The sequence below is a fragment of the Myotis myotis genome, unplaced genomic scaffold (assembly GCF_014108235.1).
Source record: "Myotis myotis isolate mMyoMyo1 unplaced genomic scaffold, mMyoMyo1.p scaffold_m19_p_13, whole genome shotgun sequence".
In the NCBI taxonomy this organism is placed as follows: Eukaryota; Metazoa; Chordata; class Mammalia; order Chiroptera; family Vespertilionidae; genus Myotis; species Myotis myotis.
The window spans coordinates 18,298,958-18,317,223 of record NW_023416317.1 but is presented as its reverse complement, the minus strand read 5'-3'; the positions used below and the strand labels follow the sequence as shown (position 1 = coordinate 18,317,223).

The 18,266-nt window shown below is 39.4% G+C and overlaps 1 protein-coding gene across 24 annotated transcripts in view; it reads right to left on the bottom strand.

Moving 5' to 3' along the window:
• The window catches only part of PBRM1 (polybromo 1), a 134,826-nt gene that overhangs the window by 75,000 nt on the left and 41,560 nt on the right, over nt 1-18,266 (bottom strand). For 17 of the 24 annotated variants that reach the window (XR_004971477.1, XM_036331957.1, XM_036331960.1 and 14 more), the window contains 4 exons: nt 14,078-14,219; nt 12,516-12,613; nt 10,331-10,375; nt 898-1,174 (listed from right to left, as the gene is read on the bottom strand). Coding sequence is in view for 23 of the 24 variants with exons in the window: in XM_036331957.1 (XP_036187850.1) it covers nt 898-1,174; nt 10,331-10,375; nt 12,516-12,613; nt 14,078-14,219 (562 nt within the window). In the remaining variant the exon portion in view is untranslated. The remainder of the gene's footprint in view (nt 1-897; nt 1,175-10,330; nt 10,376-12,515; nt 12,614-14,077; nt 14,220-18,266) is intronic. The other 7 variants (XM_036331956.1, XM_036331962.1, XM_036331971.1 and 4 more) reach the window with 1 other exon arrangement.

The window sequence follows — 18,266 nt, the reverse complement described above, 5'->3', positions numbered from 1 at the left end:
TACACTGATAAAAGACTGAAAATCAAAAAACTTCATAACAAAATCAATCATTTATAGGTGCATTAATAGGACTATTCTCATTCTTATATAATCATAACATTTAATGAACTATCCTTGAAAAAGTATGGCTACTGAGGATAGTAATGATAATAATAATGAAAGATTTTAATGCCATTGGCTTTGAGTGCTTATTTGAACAGCAGACACAGTGCTACATGCTCTGTATACACTATCTCATATAAATCCTACTACAACCCTAATGCATGTACTACTATTATCCCCAACTGACAGATGAGAAAAGATAAGAGGTTTAGAAAAGATGTTAGTTACACAGGGACTGGAAGAGCAGAATTCAAATGTAGGCTGTTAGATTACAGAGTATGAACTTTTATAATGCCCTGCCTCCCATTTTAAATAATTAAGAAAGACAAACTATTAAGCTAGTCACTGAGAAGAATAACCTAAGTTAGACCTGGTCTCTAAAAATCCATTATTTTATGAGTGCAAAAGAAAATGTGTCACCCTAGCTGGTTTGGCTCAGTGGATAGAGCGTTGGCCTGTGGACTGAAGCAGCGGTTGCCAACCTTTTGGACCTCACGAGCCACCAGTGGTCCGTGGACCACCAGTTGGTGACCGCTGGATTGAAGGGTCCCGGGTTTGATTCCAGTCAAGGGCATATGCCCCAGTTGTGGGCTGGATTGCCAGTGTGGGGCATGCAGGAGACAGCTGATCAATGATTCTCTCTCATCATTGATGTTTCTATCTCTCTCTCCCTCTCCCTTTCTCTCTGAAATAAGTAAAAATATATTTTAAAGAGAAAGAAAGAAAGGAGAAAAGAAAGAAAGAAAATGTGTCTTAGCTACACTGATAAAAAACTGATTCCTCATATGTCCTTACCTGGGAGCCCTCCTCATTATAGTGTCTGGCATTCCGGAACATCAACTTCATGTCTTCCATCATCCCCTCTTCCCCTGCATATTTGTCATTGCGGATGTTATGCTCAATTATTTTCAAGTCCATTGGCTCCAAAATGATTTTATAATAATCAGGATAGTCCTTTTTGGATGGTTTAACCATAAATAGATCACAAAGTCTTCTGCCAGAACCTGGTTCACGAGCTTCAAGAACAACATTGAATAAGATTTTCATTCGCTGCTTTCTTATGTTCTTTTTACTGTTGAAAAGGGAGGTAGAAAAGGGGAAAATGAGAAATTCAGGTTTTTTTATACAAGGATGCACATGAAATGAAATTAGTTAATCTTGCAGGTGCTTCATAATGATTATAATTTGTTGATTATGTATGCCACAAACACAGTACTAGTAAACATGCTGGAAGCTACAAGCAAGTATAAGGAAAATTTCCAAAATCATTAAAACATAGTGACTATGGCAGGAGCAGCCAATGAACACCAGACAAACCTGTTTAGAATATTTATGAAATGCAATGTTTGAAAAAAGATCTTGTCTGACAGCCAAAAAACACACAAATCTTATTATCAATTGAAATGTTACTTTTTGTTTTTAAGAATACAGCAAAAGTGAAATAAAACTACTGATTCCCTACTATTAACAGTCCTCGCTTAAAAAACAAAACACAAATGCACACACACAAGTGTTCTATCTCTTAAGACAACCACTCTGAATACCTGCATATCCTAATTACCAGAAAACAAAGTGAGTCTGTCTGCCAGGTTAGTGTTTCTATAGTAGATACAAGTCTCTCTTGCATTTACCCTGTCAGGGTCAGGGCCTGCTTCCTTCCTCCATTAGCATTATTCCAACCATAATGCCAACCCAGTGTAAAGAATAAATAATCTGTGTCACCAGAAATCTTGAAGGAATGAAAACTGACTTTGAAGCCAATAGGAGTCCCTTGGAGAAAGACTGGCACCTTGCTTGGTCACGTGGTTCATGGCAGTCTTTCCAGGTAAGGAAGGAAGGTTGCTTTCCTGAGAGATGGCAAGGAACCTCAAGACATTTTGGAAACCTCAAAAATGTGAGGAATTCACCCAAGTCTACAGGTATTGCAGTCAAACCTGATGGCAACTAGGTGGCTCAGCTTCTTTGCCCTAAAAGGCTCATTAAAGCTCAATCATTCCAGCAAAGCAGATTTTTAAAAAGCCTATACAATCTATTGCTATTCTTGTTATGTTTATGCAAACAATCAGGCCAAACTGCACCTGGACGTAATATAGTAAATAAATAGGTCTATAATAAAAATGAGGGTGATTTTAGGGGGAAAATTGTACTTCAATAGACTCTAATACACAGTTGTGAATGTTAGACACGAATTCAATTAATTATCTCCAAAGTTTTATTTTTCACCTATGAATTAAATTGGATCCTGAATTTTTCTAATGTTTGTAAATATTTGGCTACAAACTTCCAAACTAATGTTTTATTTTTCTCCCATCCTTTTACTTGGAATTATTACAAGTAAAACTTTTTCCTTCCACTGGACCATTTGTCATAACTCTTGTCATTCCAACTTTTGCCCCAATAATACTATGTTTTGTAACACAGTTTGTCTACACCAGGTTACAAGCCTTACTCGTTCTCAGGGACCTTTAGACACCACTGCCACCTCCTTCTGTGCCTAGGCTTCACAGTCCCTGACAGACAGCAAGATTCTCTTGGCTCTGAAGAAAAACATCACCCCCTTTCAGCAGGAAGCTGCTACAGAAGAGACCCTGCACTCCTTTTCTCTGAAAGATTTCAGAGCCAAGATCCTTGAGGGGGTGATGCTGTAGGCAGTTAGACAGACATGAGCAGAGCAAGGACGATGGGCCAGGTACAGAAGGTCACCAGGATGGAAAGCCAAGGTATCCAGCAATGGACAATCAATTGTAGGGTGGGGCCTCGCCTCCAGGGTGACTTTTCCCTCCCTAACATATCACTGGTCATGCAGCTTGGACCCCCTGACCATTTCTCCCTAGAGATAACATCTAGGCCCCCGTTAAAATAGTATTTCAGTCCCAGGCCCAGATAAACAACAAAACCAGCCAAGGCTGACATCAGGACTAGCTGCACTGAATAATCTCCTACCCCCCCTGCCCTGGTGCTGGCCAATCAGTGGAGACCACAATCCTGAATGGATACACCTGGAAAACCACTGAATATTCTATTGAGACCTTACCCTGGGACCTCCCCTAAAATTTCCATCCTTAACCCTTAGGATGGAAGACCCAGTGCACTCTTCCTCCTGGGAAGATGCCTGTGCCTTTCTTTCCCTTTATCCCTTTTCCTCCTCCCTCTACCATGTCACAACCCGCCCCCCCCCCCGCCCCCCCGCACATTAACATTAGCTTCCCCACTCCCAAGCTCCAAGAGCCCTTTCTTTGCTTGCTAAGCCCATTTCTTCTAGGAATTACTTTTTCTACCTCTGTGATTTAGCAAATAAATGTTCTCTTACCAAAAAAAAAAAAAAAAAAAAAAAAAAAGTCTGTGGTTCATCTGAGCTCTTGAGTAAATTTTCATCCTTGAGTGTGAATCCCTGTCTTGTTCTCCAAATTCCCCCAATGAAATATGATACTAAGAAACTGAAGTGAGTGGTATGGAACAAAGTACAAGGGATCACAGATTAGAACCTGAGTTAAAAAGAGGCCCGTAAGATCATATGGGCTAGTCTCCGAATTGCTGAGGAAACTGGTTCAAAGAGGCTAAATGACCTGCCCAAGGTGAGTGGTTCAATGAATTGTCAGAAGAGATGATCTCCCAATATGATTTCTGGCCCAATGTATGCCTTCAGCACACTGATAAAGAAATTCTAGCCAGACTCAAACCAGCAGTCTCAAAGAACAGGAATATAGGAAATAGAAAGAAATGATGTATAACTTAATTTCTATTCAACAGAAACTAAAATCCTATAATGTAGTACTTAGAGATAAATAGTTTTTATCTGTTCCCTATCTTATAAATGAAAGGAAATTCATTCTTGAAGCAAACTATGTGGCTGAGTGGGTCTCCAAGTCTAGTTTTCTGATCACTAACTGTATTGCTGGGTCATGAAGAAGCCAAAGGCCAGATATTTTCTCTCCAAGGTTCAAAGTATGCTTAAAAGAAAGAAAAGAAACAAAACTCAAAGAACAATTAACAGATGTGAAGAGAAATATTCATCCTTAAGCACCAAGGGTCATGGATTCGATTTCCACTCAAGGGCACATACCCAGGTTACAGGTTAGGTCCGATGACTTGTCAGGGTGTGTGCAATAGGCAACCAATTGATGTGTCTCTCTCACATCAATATTTCTCTTTCCCCTCCCACCTTCTCTAAAAATCAAGGGGAAAAACACCCTTGGGTGAGGATTAACAAAACAAAAAGTAAAATGCCTCAGAAATGCATATCTCCTAGCATCATGGAGCTATTAGGTGAGAACATGGATTCCCATTTCCTATGGCTGGGATCATCCCATAAGCTGTGTATTCAGTCTGCTCATTTCCCTTGGTGGCCCCCTTGATCATTCCTGCCATTTCCTCCTATCATTATTTTTGTGTCTCTACATCAAATAAGTGATTGTTATGTGAGGACAATCTAGAACAGCGGTTCTCAACCTGTGGGTCGCGATCCCTTTGGGGGTCGAACGACCCTTTCACAGGAGTCGCCTAAGACCATCAGAAAACACATATATAATTACATATTGTTTTTGTGATTAATCACTATGCTTTAATTATGTTCAATTTGTAACAATGAAATTGGGGGTCACTACAACATGAGGGACTGTATTAAAGGGTCGCGGCATTAGGAAGGTTGAGAACCACTGATCTAGAACAGCAGTCACCAACAGGTGGTCCACAGTGGTCTATTAGGTCCAAAAGATTGGCAACTGCCAATTCTAATGTGAGCTGATCTAGAAGATGTTTCATCTACTGAAAATTTCTCCAAAGAGGCATCCTGGGGCAATGATGTGAGAGGAAGCGTTCTCTCAATCCAGGTCTTTAGCAAGTGGATAATGGAAAGGGAACTCGGGACAAAGCTCCAATACCACCGAGCTCCACATCTAGGGAGAAATTAAATCACAGATAGCTTTAACCATGAGGAAACCTCAAAAGAAACATTTCAGAACCTAAATTTGATATCACAGAATACTTAAAACTACTAAAGTCAGATATGGTTTCTTTAGGTTTTACTTGTGGGTGAACTTCAAAAGGAAGACTCGAGAATTCTATTTTAAACATCTGAGCTTAAAAGAGCTCTTCAATAATCAACTCAGAATGAAATCACTCCTCATTCCAGAAATACCAAGCACAACAATTCAATTGAGGCCCTTACCTAGACCAAAAGATCAGCTCTATTCACTTCCTAGTTCCAGTACAAGTACAATTAGGCTTTTCTGTATGAAGCTACAAATATTCTAATGTGAGTGAGTCTAGGGCAGAATTTTTATCAGACTTTTAAAGAGAAGGAAAGGCTTTTAACTAAATTTTAGGGGAAATGCCAAAAAGTAAAAGAATGGCAAGTGGTCGGTTCTTCCTACGGGAATAACTGACACTAGGCAGTTTTGAATGGAACATACTAAAAATATAAAATCTAATTGTTTAAGAAACTGCTCTAGCCTGGTCAGTGTAGCTCGGTGGTTGAGTGTCAGCTCTTGAACCCGTAGGTCAAGGTTTGATTTCCTGTCAGGGCACATACTCAAGTTGTGGGCTGGATCACCAGTAAGGACAGTGTAGGAGGCAGCCAATCAATGATTCTTTCTCATCATTAATGTCTCTATCCCTCTCGTCCTCTCCCTTCCTCTCTCTGAAATAAATAAAAACATTTTTTTTTTTAAAAAAAGAAAAGAAACTGCTCTAATAACTGAAATTTACTGTTTTAGGACATAGATTATTAATAGCATCCTTTTTACATTTGTATCAGTCATGCTTTAAGAGAGATGTGTAACTAGTTTCCATCATCAAAGGCAGCAAACTTTTTTAATCAGAGTCCCTTAGGATCTTTTCTGAACAAATCCATTTTTGTTATTTTGTTTACATTTTTCCAAATCCTTAAATTGCCTTTGAGACTGAGAACAACTTGGCCCATTAGTTTTAACCTGGCTGTCAGAAAATGCAGAGCTAAATTTATATTCTTTTAAAATAAACTGTATTAGACTAGTTAACTAGTACATCTGCTTTATGTTTTTCCAATTTGGATGCCAAACTCTGATTATATCCATGACTTTTGAAAGTAAGTTTAAATACTTTCTGAAATGAAACTATATTATAAAAAGACAGCGATCACATTCCCTATTTAATATTTTCTGGTTACTGTTTTCAATGTTATTTTGCTTTTCAGATTCTTTTTAGAACCTCTTTATGCATCTTACTACTCTCCTTTCTCAGACCATTAACTGCAGTTTGTTTACTTTTCCCCATTTTGGGAAAGGTGCATAAATTAAATCCCAGACCTGGCCTACTCATTCTTCTTTTCATCTTTATCAGTATTTTTTAACATAAAGTAAAATACATCTTAAGGGAGTTCAAAACCAGGATTGTTTATCATTGTGCACTTAAAGAGATGCCAATTCAGATCACAGACATTGTTATAACAAACATAGAATTCTAGAATTTTATAGGAGGCTAGAGGCCCAGTGCACGAAAATTCATGCACTGGGTGGGGTTCCCTCAGCTGGGCCTGCGCCCTCTCACAGTCTGGGAGTCCTCAGGGGATGTCCTATGGGGAGTGGGCCTAAGCGGCAGTCTGGCCTCCCTGTGTGGGAGGCGACTGGATGGGCTGATCAGGAGACGGTGTAGGGCACATACTTTGTCGCCCCACCTCCTCCCCCTGCCACCACTGGTCACTGATCCCCCAGCCCCCCAACTGCAATTCCCTCCCTCTGCCCTCTGGCACATGCCCTGGCTGGCCTGGCACTGCCTGCTCACCGGCCCCACCCCCCACCGACTGGTTGTTCTGTTCAGTTGATTTGCATATTATGCTTTTATTATATAGGATGGGCTATAAAGGGTCCTGTGCTAAAAATCAGTTTACTACAGCAATTTCCCAACAAATGAAAGTCAAGCGTCTTGAGAAATGGGTGCTTTTTCTAAATTGCACAAAGATCATGAGCTGACAGAGGCTCCATTCTGAATGCCTGATTTTCCAGAATAACTGCCACCCTCCTCCTCCTGACCCCCACACCAGCCAGAAGTAATGGAATTACTATCATTTTTTGCTTCTTAGTTTATCACCAAGTTTTCTTGTGTGTGTTTTTTAAAATGTTTTTTTAAAAATATATTTTACTGCCGAACCGGTTTGGCTCAGTGGATAGAGCGTTGGCCTGCGGACTCAAGGGTCCCAGGTTCGATTCCGGTCAGGGGCATGTGCCTTGGTTGCGGGCACGTCCCCACTGGGGGGCGTGCAGGAGGCAGCTGATCGATCTCTCTCATCGATGTTTCTGACTTTCTATCCCTCTCCCTTCCTCTCTGTAAAAAATCAATAAAATATAAAATATTTTATTGATTTTTTACAGAGAGGAAGGGAGAGGGATAGAGATTTAGAAACATTGATGAGAAAGAAACATCAATTCAGCTGCCTCCTGCACACTCCCTACTGGGGATGTGCCTGCAACCTGACTGGAATAGAACCTGGGATCCTTCAGTCCGCAGGCCGACTCTCTATCCACTGAACCAAACCAGTTAGGGCTAAAATATTTTTATTGATTTGAGAGGACTGGAAAGGGAGAGAGAGAGACAGAAACATCAATGATGAGAGAGAATCATTGATTGTCTGCCTCCTGCATGCCCCCTCCTGGGGATCAAGCACACAACTGGGGCATGTGCTAGAATCGAACCCAGGGCCCTTTGGTCCACAGGCTGATGCTCTATCCACTGAACCAAACCAGCCAGGTCATCACCAAGTTTTAAAGGCCCTCCATAGCCCTTCTAGATCTGATATTTCAGTTTTTCATGCCAGTGTTAGTCCTAACCCTCATACCTTGTGGCCGACCACTTCCTCAAATGTTCTTAATTATTCTCCCTCTGAAGTTATTATTTATTATTATACTAGAGGCCCGATGCACAAAATTCGTGCAAGGGGCTCGGCCCTCACAGCCCCTCGCAGCCTCGGCCGGCCCTCACAGCCCTGGCTTTGTCCGGAATGTTGTCCAGATGGCCGATCGGCTGTTTGGTCTAATTAGCATATTAGCTCTTTATTATATAGGATGTATTTGCATACACATACACATCCTATTTATAGTTATAGCTAACACTTGTACCATGTGTCAGAGACTGCACTAAGGACCATATATACATTCTCATTTAGTCTTACAACTTTGACATATACATTTTCATTTAATCCTACAACTTTGACAACCAGGTACAATTATTATCTCAATGTTGCAGATGTAAAAACAGGATTAGAGAGGTCAAGTGAATACCTAAGGTCATAAAGTGAGTATTCAGTACTGAGAATTGAATGAGCTGATAATCACCAGGCTGCTTTTATCATGCTCTTCCCTTTCCCAAGTTAATGCTTACTAATAGCTTCTCTAATCAAAGTCCACTCTGTTCATAGGCTTCAAGGTAGCCCAGCATTTAATTCACTGGCCCTAGAGCTCCAGTGGTGCTTACCGTTAAGCTAAGTAAATCTAAAGGTTCTTTCTTTTATAAGGCTTGCTATATTTCATCTCCAAGTCTTCAAGAAATAAAACCTTCCATTCATCTTTTCTAATGTGTTTTCCCAGACTAGTAACATCTGACTAAAAACAAAATGAAATCCACTGATTTCAAATCTTGATGTCAACAGAAACTACTTTCAGAAAATAATCACGGCTACCTTTTCTGAGTACTTTTTGTATCGAAGCTCAAACATAATAACTAACCAGGTTCACTCAGTAATCATATATAGGTATTATCATCAACTCCTTGTTTGAAAGAGTAAATTGAAAAGAGGCTCATATCAGAGCTAATAAGAAAAACTGGGATTTGAACTGAGGCAGTCAGGCTCTAGAATTTGGGGTTACAATACTACTCCTTGATGTACCACATTCCTATTTCTACTACTACTTAGAGCTGTGCCATACACTATGAGTGATATAAAAGAAATACAGCCTGGTTGGCGTGGCTCAGAGGCTGAGCGTCTACCTACGAACCAGGAGGTCACAGTTCGATTCCCGGTCAGGGCTCATTCCTGAACTGCGGATCGATCCCCAGTGTGGGGTGTGCAGGAGGCAGCCAATCAATGATTCTCTCTAATCACTGATGTTTCTGTTTCTCACCCCTTCTCCCTTCCTCCCAGAAATCAATAAAAATAAAATTAAAAAATAAATACAATCTATGGTCTTTCAAAAAAATACTGAGAAAACTTTTCTTAAGGAAAATATTAAAAGGACACATATGTAATACCCTTTGTAATACTTTAAGCAATAAAAAAAAAAAGAAAAGGCTCAGAAAAAAAAATATTAGGAAGAAGATTTTGTAGGATGGACTACTCATGGTAGCAACATACAGATAAGTTTAGAATACTAACTTAAACATGGTAGGGAAATCAGATTTCTTAAAGCTATTTGGGCAATCATGAAACATTTCCATACAACTACACAACTGTGTATCTTATGTAATTATTTTAGTACAATCTTCCCACACAATTTCATTTGTTTTCAACCTGTTTTCCTGACTTAATAAATTCCTGACAGGTACAGGTGATGACTAAATGTTCTCCTTTATGACCTGTAAGAACAGAGTCTGGTGTTCTGCAAGCAATTGACACTCCATGAATGCCAGATAGCAAAGATAAAAATAAAAGCACCACACAATGATTACTAGGACTATAGACTATAACATGGCAACTCATAGGCTGTTTTAAAAATCACAAGTAACATGCAAAATAATGGATGCTTTTAAATAAATAAAACATAGACAAGATCAGAGACTAAGAAAATATGTTCATGCTCAAGAAGTACTAATCCAATGGTAGGTGTCAACACAGACCATCATCACTTGGATTGTCAACACTGATTTTAATCTCTCCACCATCCCCAATAGGTAAAGGGCATCCCTGAAAAGGAATTAGCACCTGCTAGCTTCTGGATGCTGGCAATGCCATCATAAACTTACCCTCTACCTTTTGCTGCTGAAGCACAGCCACAATGACTGGTGAGAGGGCTTGTTGCCCCTGGCCAACCAAGCAACAAATTATGGCTACTGAACTTATCTAAGTTAACTAATCCAGACTTTCTTTTACTAACTGTACTTCTAAACTATACTGTTTTCTTTATTCATAAAATAAACTAGCACTCAAGTAAGAACCATTATTTCACATGCTTAAGACTTCACTTTTCACCTAAACAATACTACTGACCATGCCACAGTTTACACTTTTAAAAATGTTTATTCATAAAAAAAGACTGCACACCTGGATAGCCTCCTGAGACCCAACATCTCACTGTCAAGAGTGTTCCTGGGAAAGCAGAAACAAACATTACATGTGAAGAGAAAATAAGCAACATCAGAGGGTCATGTATAAACCAAATGTGGTTGAGAAAAAAGGATTTATTCAATCCAAAAGATAAAGGATATAAGAACACTTGGGACATTTCAACATGGAAGACAGCAGGTAGATTTTTGGGTAGAGGGCTGAGGGAGAAGAATGCACTCCCACAATGAAGAGAACACATCACATTAACTTTTCTCAGACTCATTAATATTAAAAAAATAAGGCAAAGATAGAATCATACTTGGAAAACGTGGCCCTGACTTCCCTGGACAAGCTTTACTTAAATTCCTAGGCTATTGTGTTTGCCTGAATTTTGGAGAAGTCTACTTTTTATTCCCAAATCCTCTTAACATAACTATCTTCTAAATTAGTAAGCCTTTTGGAAGGCACAAAAATTACATTATTTTCTTTGTCAGAGTCTAAAGTATAGGACCTCTTTCAACCTCTTAACATCCACTCATGCCTATTATTTCATAACCGGGTAGGTTCTTTTACTGCTTTAGCTATGATTTATATTTGTTCTTCACTTATTTCTGTTTTTCACAAAACACTTTCCAGGAAATCTGTTCATACAGGGACTTTTGATTTGAAGTGGAATTTTATTATTTCAAGAATTTAATGCTCAGTTTTCTTTTTACAGCAGGTTTTAGAGTAATATCTTTCATTTAATCAACTTCGGTTGTCCCACAAAGTACATGCCAGAGATATAGGTAATTTTTAAGTATCTGGCCTGGGCTAATGCATCCTTGGAACTGTATTTGTATTTGTGTGTGTGTGTGTGCATGCGTGCGTGTGTGTGTGTGTTTAAACACTTTACTAGTTTACAATCTCTCTTTTCATTCGGTGTTGGCACTAAATGTACCATCACTTTTGCCTCCATTACCTTCTTTTGCCTGAGAAGTGTTTATCTTTGATTGGTGACTGATCTGGAAAACACAGGTGATGCTGTAGTACAGTTATATAATTACACTCAAAGATGTTCTTGATTTGATGTCTCTGATCTGCTTTCACATTTTTCCTCCGTTGTCCCTGGTATAACAAGGAATTAAGAACTTGGAAGGATGAAAATCATAGGCCAGTAATGGAGGAGACTCACATCTCAGGGTACATCAATCAATTTAGTTACCATGGCATAGATTAGCAAACAAAGTTTTTTTCAAAGCTAAAAAAAGTTTTCCCAAATGCTATTTATAAGAAGGTAATATAGGACAGCTTCTCTTTCCTTAACCATTTTTTTTAATCTTCTCATCTTGGTGGATCTATTAATGTATGAACAGAATTATATCAACAGTTACTAATGACTTCTTCATTCAACTTTGAATGTGTCATACCCTGCTATTAGTGATTAGCTTCTTCCTTATCTAAGGTATCCTCTTTGGACTGATGCTGCTAAAAAGATGGTGAGAGAGTTAAGGTTAAGGGGGAATACAGTGTTCCACAAAGATCAAGCCAGAGAAACTCCATGTGGGAGGCACAGACAAAAAGAGATGGCCTTGCATGACTCTTTATAGAAGTCCAGCTCCAGAATCTCACAGTAAGGTCCCCTTCCATGAAACCCAGGAGAGAAAGAAAGGGTTAGGGAAGTTGAGAGAAAGGTTAGAAAAAAAAGAAAGCCAAATATCTAGCTTAACAGTTTATGAACTAAAAGAAGTTATGACTTAGAATTTTACAATCTGACATCCTTAAAATGGCAAATAAAGATCAGATTAACAAGGAAAAACAAAGGGGCAATAGTAATGACTTACTTCACTGCAGTGATAGCACTAAAAATTTTCTAATTTACCCTGAAAAATTACCTAAATTAGATTTAAGTAGCACTATTAAAACAAAATAACATGGATCACAAAAAGAACATGTTTCACCAACCTATTTAAATAGTTGTCATTTTTATCTATATCATCTAAAAGCAATAGGTACTTGCACAAAAAATGCTAATTATATATAGTTTACAAATAAATTCTAAAAGAATACATGTTATAAAGTATTTAAAATCTTATAAGAGAATTCATATTTAATATCTTAAAAAACATTTTTCTGTGCTCATCTGAGACGAAATAAATAGAAACTGAGAAGATGTCTTCAGTTATAAGAAAAATATCTATACCTTTTTCTTTTGGCACTACCAGTATCAGAGGTGGCTGAAGAAATCATGCTGTCTCCATCCTCAATGTCATCTCTCCTGGCAAGCTCCTTTTTCTTTGCCTAAAACAGAGAAGATCCCGGGAGTCAAGCTCACTCTGCTGAGCCCTCCTAGAATATATGAATATTAAAGAGCTAGACATATCAGATTCACCCAGAGATACAACCACACGTAGGATTCATAAAATTAGTCATTAAGCATTTTCAATAACCCAATTTAACAAAAGCCTGCATGATAAAAAAGTAGGTTAGAAAATGGATCCAGAGGGTTTAAGAATCAACACTAGTTGAATTTAATACTAAAAAGGACACTGACTTGTTAAAAGCACTGAGACAAGTTAAGTTATAGAGGTACCCAGCTCTGGTGGCCATATTTAATTTACATAAAGCCAACTCAAAGATGGCCTTTAGTAACCTCAACTTCTTAAGCAACAGTGTGGCTAAGAAGAAAATTTAATGTGAGAGGTGAAAGGAGATCTACTTTTCAACACATGCATTTTTAAAGACCTTCTGTCAAACACAGCTGAAAGTCAAACCACAGTAGACTTAAGGAATACATATGAAGTACTGAAAAGGAAATACTTGAAATCCACAGCACTGATCATAGTGTTGACGATACAAAATGAAGATTCTTTGGGTTATCTAAAATTGCTTTTGCTGATACCTTGCTTTGGGATTCACTTTCCAAAAAGATTCTACCAAAAACTGACAAGTAGACAGTATTTTTATTTCATATTTATGCCTTTTGTCTCAAAACCCCCAAATGACCTGTAACCTCAGATACCCTTCAAGGTGTGCTCTCGGAAAAGATCTAATAAACTCAGACTCTATACAATGATTATTTAGCCTTAAGATGCCCTTTCTCCTAGACCAAGATACCTCAAAAGAGACAAAGTCTAGAGCCAAAGAAATAACACCTAACCCACAGAGTATCACCTTTGACTGTAGGGAAACTGTCTGAGACCCTAAAATTACTCCCAGAGACAAATCCCTGCCTCTTCTACTCACAAAACTAACCCAGTCTAAACTATTATTTCTATTCTACATGGTCCTGATGATGCTAATAAAAAATATTCAGCAGTACTTTTTATTGAAATAAATGATGTGATCTTGCTGGAGGAAATCATACATCTTTTTTTCTTTTCTTTTTAAAATAACTTTTATTTTATTTTTAATTTTTTTTATTGCTTAAAGTATTACAAAGGGTATTATGTATGTGTCCTTTTTTTCCCCCCACCCTTGACAATCCCCTGGCCTCCCCTACCCCTCAGTGTCTTATGTCCATTGGTTATGCTTATATGCATGCATACAAGTCCTTCGGTTGATCTCTTATCGCCCTCCCTCCTGCCCCCCAACCCTCCCCGGCCTTCCCGCTGCAGTTTGACAATCTGAGGCAGCTCTGCCATTATAAACTTTTGAACAATAATAGATACAGAGGAAATCATACATCTTTAAAAAACATTCTCAGAAAGTATAAAATTATTTCAGTTATACATGCAACAACTTAGCAAAACAAAGATATCATACCTGCATGACTTGCTGCAATTTTAGAACTCGCTTGTATATGGCTGAATTGGGAACATTATAGCGTTTGGCATTTTCAAACATTAAATTCAGATCACACTCCAAATGATCCAAAGTTTCATATTCTTGGTTCTTTAGCTTTGTTCTGTGGAAGACAAACAGATGGCTAGAATTTTCCATTATGAAAATGATAAAATATCCTTCCTCAAAATTCAGTGCAGAAATTCTGATAAGCACTGGATGGTATCTTTATTAGTTATACTGATTAGAGGTCTGAAAATGACATTTTCAAGATACAAAGTGAGGAGGCAAAAGTACCATTATATTTAGGCAAAATGACAATTTAAAAATCCAAAAGAATAAACTAGAACACTGTAAGATGTAATCAGGGAACCTAGTAAGGTGGTCTATTTCAAAGCAAATATACAGTAAGAATCCTAATAGGAAAATTCTGTTAGTGACTAACATGCAAACCCTAGAAAAATTAGGAAGGTTTAAATGACCTTAGTGAAGAATCATGGCAATCTACCTATTTCTGAAAATCAGAGACCATTCCAGTTCATGAAAGTTAAAGCAGAGAAAGTGCTGGCAATGCCATGAAGAAACATTTAGAATAACCTTTTTTTACCCCCCAGGAGTATTAAATATGGACAATGAAGATTGGTCTTAATATGGTAAATGAGACAGAAATATTCCAATACAAACATTTGCAACTAAAATTTGTTTTTAATTTACTTAAAAATCTTAAGAATCCTGATATTTCTCTCAGACACTATGCCTGTTACTAATACCAACTCTCACAAAGTCCCTATACACTTTGTACCAAGTGAAGAGTCATGGTTTGCCTAACTCTATATATATGAATTTAGACAGGATAGACTTTTCAACCTTTTGATTATAGCACTTGTATGCTATTCGTCAAAGTCACAAAAACAGTATTAAGAACGACAGTATGTGTAAATAGCTTCACAGAGTAACTGCATAAATTCCACATTTTCCTCTTAGAATGACATCATCCATTCTGCATGTAAAATTTTACTTAAAATTTACCAAAATCAAATGCAGATTACATGTAGTACTTAAAAAGTTATGAATGTTAGAGGACATCTCTGGGATGAAGCAAAAAACAACTAAGGACAAACTCAGCTATCAGTACCAGCTATGTAGCTAGTACCCAGAGTTTCAATTACAGTCTCAGACTTATTTCTGCCAACTCCAAGGATAATGTGCTGGGTATTCTCAACACCCACAAAGAACAGACAGAGAACCCAAGTTTGTAAATGACAATCTATAATAAATCTGAAATTATCAGAATGATGTTAACCAAGAATAGTGTGTTGAGGGAAGAACATAATGGGAAATAAAAGATGGAGCCACACTGTCTATCTTCTGCCCACTCTTCCATTTTTTAAAAAATGTATTTTTATTGATTTCAGAAAGGGAGAGGGAGCAAGATAAAAACATCAATGATGAGAGAGAATCACCTACCGGGTGCCTCCCGCATGCACCCTCACTGGGGATCTAGCCCGCAACCTGGGCATGTGCCCTGACTGGGAAGTGAACCGTGACCTCCTGGTTCATAGGTAGGTGCTCAACCACTGAGTCACACTAGCCAGGCCACTCCCATTTTTGTTGCTTTTGATGACACTCAACTATCTTCTTTCTGCCAACAAATCTTACTAGGACTGTGTTGTACAATATAGTGGCCACTAGTCACATGTGGCTATTTAAATCAAAATTAAATAAAATTTAAAAGCTAGTTCCTTAGTTCCACAGTCACATGTAACTAGTGGCCATCATACTGGACAGCACAGCTCTAGATTTCCCTTTTGGCTATCGTAGAGCACAATGGAAGGTAGCCCAGCTCCTGTGAGGCACCACTAGCCAATCTTTCCTTGGAAAGAAGGCAAATTCGACATCTTAAAAGTTGATCCTTCAGAACCCTAGTATGCTACCATCTAGGCCTCAGCCACTTCTCTATTCCTCACACTCCCCTGCCTGTGTGCCAGATAACTACCAGAGTAAAGTTTAAAAGGGAAAAGTTATTGCAGATTATTGACTTGACACAGTAAGGTTTATATTAGAAAACTAGGGGCCCGGTGCACGAAATTCGTGCACTGGGCGGGGGGGGGGGGGGGGGGGGGGGGGGAGAGTGTCCCTCAGCCCAGCCTGCCCCCTCTCACATACTGGGAGCCCTCAGGCGTTGACCCCCATCACCCTCCGATCGCCTGATCGGCCCCTTGCCCAGGCCTGACGCCTCCGCCAGAGGTGTCAGGCTTGGACAGGGGACCCCCATCTCCCCCTGATCACTGGCTCTGGCCCCCGCCCAGGCCTGAGGCCTCTGGCCCAGGAATCATGCCTGGGCAGGGGACCCCCATCTCCCTCTGATCGCTTGCTCCATCCCCCGCCCAAGCCTGATGCCTCTGACCCAGGCTTCAGGCCTGGGCAAGGGGACCATCATATCCCCCCAATCCCCGGCTCCGCCCCCACCCAGGCCTGATGCCTCGGCCAGAGGAGTTGACCCTCATCACCCTCCGATCACCAATCACTGGATCGGCCCCTTGACCAGGCCTGAGGCCTCCGGCAGAGGTGTCAGGCCTGGGCAGGGGACCCCCAGCTTCCCGCGGTTGCAGGCTCCGCCCCTGCCCAGGCCTAACGCCTCTGGCCTAGGCGTCCGGCCCAGGCAGCAGGGACCTGCAGTGGCAGCGGGGGGCGCTGCGATCGTGGGCTCCGCTTTAGGCCCAGGCAAGGGACCCCTAGCTCCTGGGACTGCCAGCTTCGACCTTGCCCAGCTCCCATCGCTGGCTCCACCCCTACTTCCTGCTATCACTGGCCAGGGCGGCAAAGGCACCTGATTCTCCGATCATGGCTGGGGGGCAGGGCAAAGGCGGCCCTGGGGCCGCCTTTGCCCTGCCCCCCAGCTCTTAGCTCCCCCCTGGGTTTCCGATCACTGTCAGTGGCAGGGGGCTTCTTCCTGCTTTCCCTTTCGCCTCCCTGCATTGTGCCTACATATGCAAATTAGCCGCCATCTTGTTGGCAGTTAACTGCCAATTTTAGTTGGCAGTTAACTGCCAATCTTCGTTGGCAGTTAATTTGCATATAGCCCTGATTAGCCAATGAAAACGGTATCGCCGTACGCCAATTACCATTTTTCTCTTTTATTAGTGTAGATTCTAACTTGAAAGTTGTAGGCAGGTGAATGAGCTGGCTACAGATGTGTCTTCTTTTGAACTAAATTAATTAGACTATTTGAATTAAAAAAACAACAACAGTGGGATAAAAGATAATGACAAAAACCGTTCAATTAAAAGAGATTCTCTCAACATCTACAAGACCGTCACCATCTTTTCTAAGGTGAAGAGTATAAACGACAAACTTCCAGGCTATTTTCTTATGAATGGCAGTCTTAATTTCCATGTTATTTTAAGGTCAAATTAGCCGATTTTCTATATTGTACTTGTGTACAAAACCTCCAAAGTTTGGATTAAATAAAAACACCATAAATTTTTCTGATGAAATGATAAAAATAGAAGTTACAAAATCAAAACCATAAAACATGCTTGTTTAAACAACCTTATTTCCTAGAATCCAGTGAATACAAGAATTTTAATTGCTACCATTTGGAAGGTTAATTATCTGCCATGAAAACATGTTAATACCAGCTTAATCTGACCTTGTCCAGTTAAGATATTTTACCTGCTTTTTATCTGGTTTTATTGCAAAACCTAACGTGCATGTGGAAGTTCTAATACATCGTATTTTATAATTTACTTATTTCCTACTATTTTAAGTGAAACTGTGGTGGTTTAAGTATTATCTGGCTGAATTCCCAATGATCACTTTAACACTGTCTAAACAAAAAAGGGAAATCAAGATGAACTATCTTTCAGTGATTGTTTCAGCTAATGAATTCTCTAAGAGCTGTCTGAACTTACTCTGAGGGGAGAGGGGTTCAACTATAGATATATACTTTAAATGCAGATAAACTGTTGTAATTAAAATATCAATAGAAGGTATAGGAAAATCTATGTACTTTGTTCAGTTATAAGAAAATGAAGTTAAATTTTGAGCTGCATGACTTTTTATAATCTATAATCTGACACATAAAATGTCTAGCTGGAACACCTTTCATCAATTTGCATCTTGACTAGTGCAGTACAAATATCATTTGTATTTAATCAAATTTATTTCT